Genomic DNA, 2,793 nt, shown 5'->3' on the forward strand with positions numbered 1-2,793 from the left:
GTGAAGGAATCTATTTTCTGTACATTTATAGTGTTGATTGTATCTGTGCATCTTCCACACACAAAGACTATTTTCCCTGTTAACCTTCCTCTGATATTCCTGCACCTCTTATGTATCCATTGCTTACACCAGGTACATCTTTTGGAATTTCTACCTATGCCTTTTTTTACATATCAAGCAGGGCCATCTACCTGACTGGATTTGTGGTTTGTCTGCTTTCCTACTTATTAAGACTTTAGTTTTTGCTAGGTTAATTCTAAGGCCCATCGATTAGAAATAATTATCTTCTGTTAAATAATTAAATTTTATTTTAACTGTAAAATAATGTTACTTTACAGAAAAAAAAATCTCTTACAGGTTAATAAATTGATTATTACATTAATCCTATCACTTGAAACAATTGCTTATGTAGGCTTCCACACAGTTTCCATTTACCATTATTCATGTTTCAGCTGAATTTGATTCTCCCTGGTGCTGTCAATCTGCCAGATTCTCTTGATGATATTCTCCAACAGAAAGGTTCCACTGTATATTTCCTGAAAGGAATACCAATTTCTTTACTCATAGAACCAGATTTTTTGGAAGCTTTCTGCAAAAAAGGTAAATGTACCTTTTTTATAATAATTTTCTCAAATGTTTCTATAATTTCTGGTTCTGTTCAAACGGATTGTTGTCTCATTGTCAGCATAAAAACTGACCAACTGACCATTATTACTCTTGATTGTTGCATCATTGTCAGCACAGACTGACCAGTAGATCCCAATGTGAATGACCCATAAGCCAATGGCGGATCCTTTGCATTATTACTTAACCTACTAGAAATGGCAGCTAAATTTCCTTTAAATCACACTCTTATCTTAAAAAAAGAAGGGCACATTAATGTTTGGCAAATGACAGGATGGTCAGGGCTAGAAACCCTTTCTCCAAAGGTCTGTTCTGCATGATCTTGACTAAACAATAGATGCCCCTGAGTGCTCATTGCCTAGTACTCACTTCTCAATGGCTCTGTTTTGTTTGGGCCACATTGTGAGTGCATACTGACCAACTGACCACATTTCCGTCCAAATGACTCCAATGGCTTCTTTTGAACATCAATTTTTTTGACTGGCCAACAGAGGGTTTTAATGACTTCATAACTTAACTTTTACCACTTAATTAGAATTTAAATATGATAAATAATATTTAGAGATAGTTATAATATAGAAGTATTATTCACCTTTACCTACCCTCACTTCCTGTTCTTTTACTCCCAGGGTCTACACTGACCCCTCATGATACATGGCAAACTCACTGTGCTGGTGCCACAAAAAAAATGCACCCAGTACACTGTAAAGTGGTTGGCATTTGGAAGGGAATCCAGCTGCAGAAACCATGTCAGAGCAGGCATTGGAGTTTGGTGTAGTGTTTGGACCGGTCAGACTCGGGCTAGGATGCAAAATGGGCATTAAATGATGGTGATGAAGAATTGTAATAGAGAAATATTTTAATAGGTATGTAATCCATTGTTTCATGGAAGATGGATGTTAAATGATGATGATGACGATGACGATGATGGTGGTGATGCAAACAAGAAAAATACAACTCAAAATATGAGTATATGTATCATCATCATCATCATCATCATCATCATCATTGTTTAATGTCCGTTTTCCATGCTGGCATGGGTTGAACAGTTTGGCAGGAACTGACCAGCTGAAGGGCTGTTCGGGCATGGTTTCTATGACTGGATGCCTTTCCTTATGCCAACCACTTTACAGAATGTAGTGGGTGCTTTTACACAGCTGCTGACTCTCCAGACCTCAGTCAAACCGTCCAACCCATGCCAGCATGGAAAGCAGACGTTAAATGATGATGATGATTTACTAAATAACAATGCAGTCTCCTTTTTGTGCATGCAGTAAATGTGGATGAGATTAATGGTGGGTGGTGGGGATAAGCCATAAGAGCCTTTAGGGGCAGTGGAGAGATTTCTGGTACTGGTGGTGGTGCAGAGGCGGAGTCATGAAGAGATTTCCAGTATAGGGGGTGGTGAGGTGGGCGGGGCAGGATTGGGTGGGTGCATCGCCAATAAGTAAAGAGGACAACTTGATTGCATGAAATAGCAACCAAGACAGATAGAAATGAGAAGGTCAGAGAGAAAGAGACTTGACTGCCGAAGAAATCATTGCAGAATGCGGAAAGCCATGGAGTGTGACTCAGGGAGGGAATATTGTTGAAATGAAAGTGAGTGAGGAACATGAAGAAGTTGAAATTGTGAAAGTTAGTTTCAATGAAATTATTGTCAGGTTGGTAAAAACACAAAATAGATGAATGATGGTCAATCAAGGACAAGAGGAAAGTTTCTGAGGCTGGACAGGCCACGCATGGAATAGTAGCAAGAGCAGAGCAGTGTGAAAATTAAGGTGCCATATGGGCGAGAAGGGGTTTTATAAGTCAACAGCCAGAAGTGGACAAGAAAATAAGATAAGTTCATCATCATCATCATCATTTAACATCCGCTTTCCATGCTAGCATGGGTTGGACGATTTGACTGAGGACTGGCAAACCAGATGGCTACACCAGGCTCCAGTCTGATTTGGCAGAGTTTCTACAGCTGGATGCCCTTCCTAATGCCAACCACTCCGAGAGTGTAGTGGGTGCTTTTTACGTGCCACCAGCACGAAGGCCAGTCAGGCGGTACTGGCAATGGCCATGCTCAAAATGGTGTCTTTTATGTGCCACCTGCACAGGAGCCAGTCCAGCGGCACTGGCAACGACCTCACTCGATCACATAAACTTGATCGCATAAAATAG

The 2,793-nt window shown here is 40.3% G+C and overlaps 1 protein-coding gene across 1 annotated transcript in view; it reads left to right on the plus strand.

Annotated features, from left to right (window-relative positions):
- Positions 1-2,793, plus strand: part of LOC106874933 (ribonuclease P protein subunit p40) — a 21,412-nt gene that overhangs the window by 6,669 nt on the left and 11,950 nt on the right. Inside the window, exon 2 of the mRNA XM_014922846.2 lies at positions 453-600. Coding sequence (XP_014778332.1) covers positions 453-600 — 148 coding nt within the window. The remainder of the gene's footprint in view (positions 1-452; positions 601-2,793) is intronic.

The sequence above is a fragment of the Octopus bimaculoides genome, chromosome 1, assembly GCF_001194135.2.
Source record: "Octopus bimaculoides isolate UCB-OBI-ISO-001 chromosome 1, ASM119413v2, whole genome shotgun sequence".
Classification (NCBI taxonomy): Eukaryota; Metazoa; Mollusca; class Cephalopoda; order Octopoda; family Octopodidae; genus Octopus; species Octopus bimaculoides.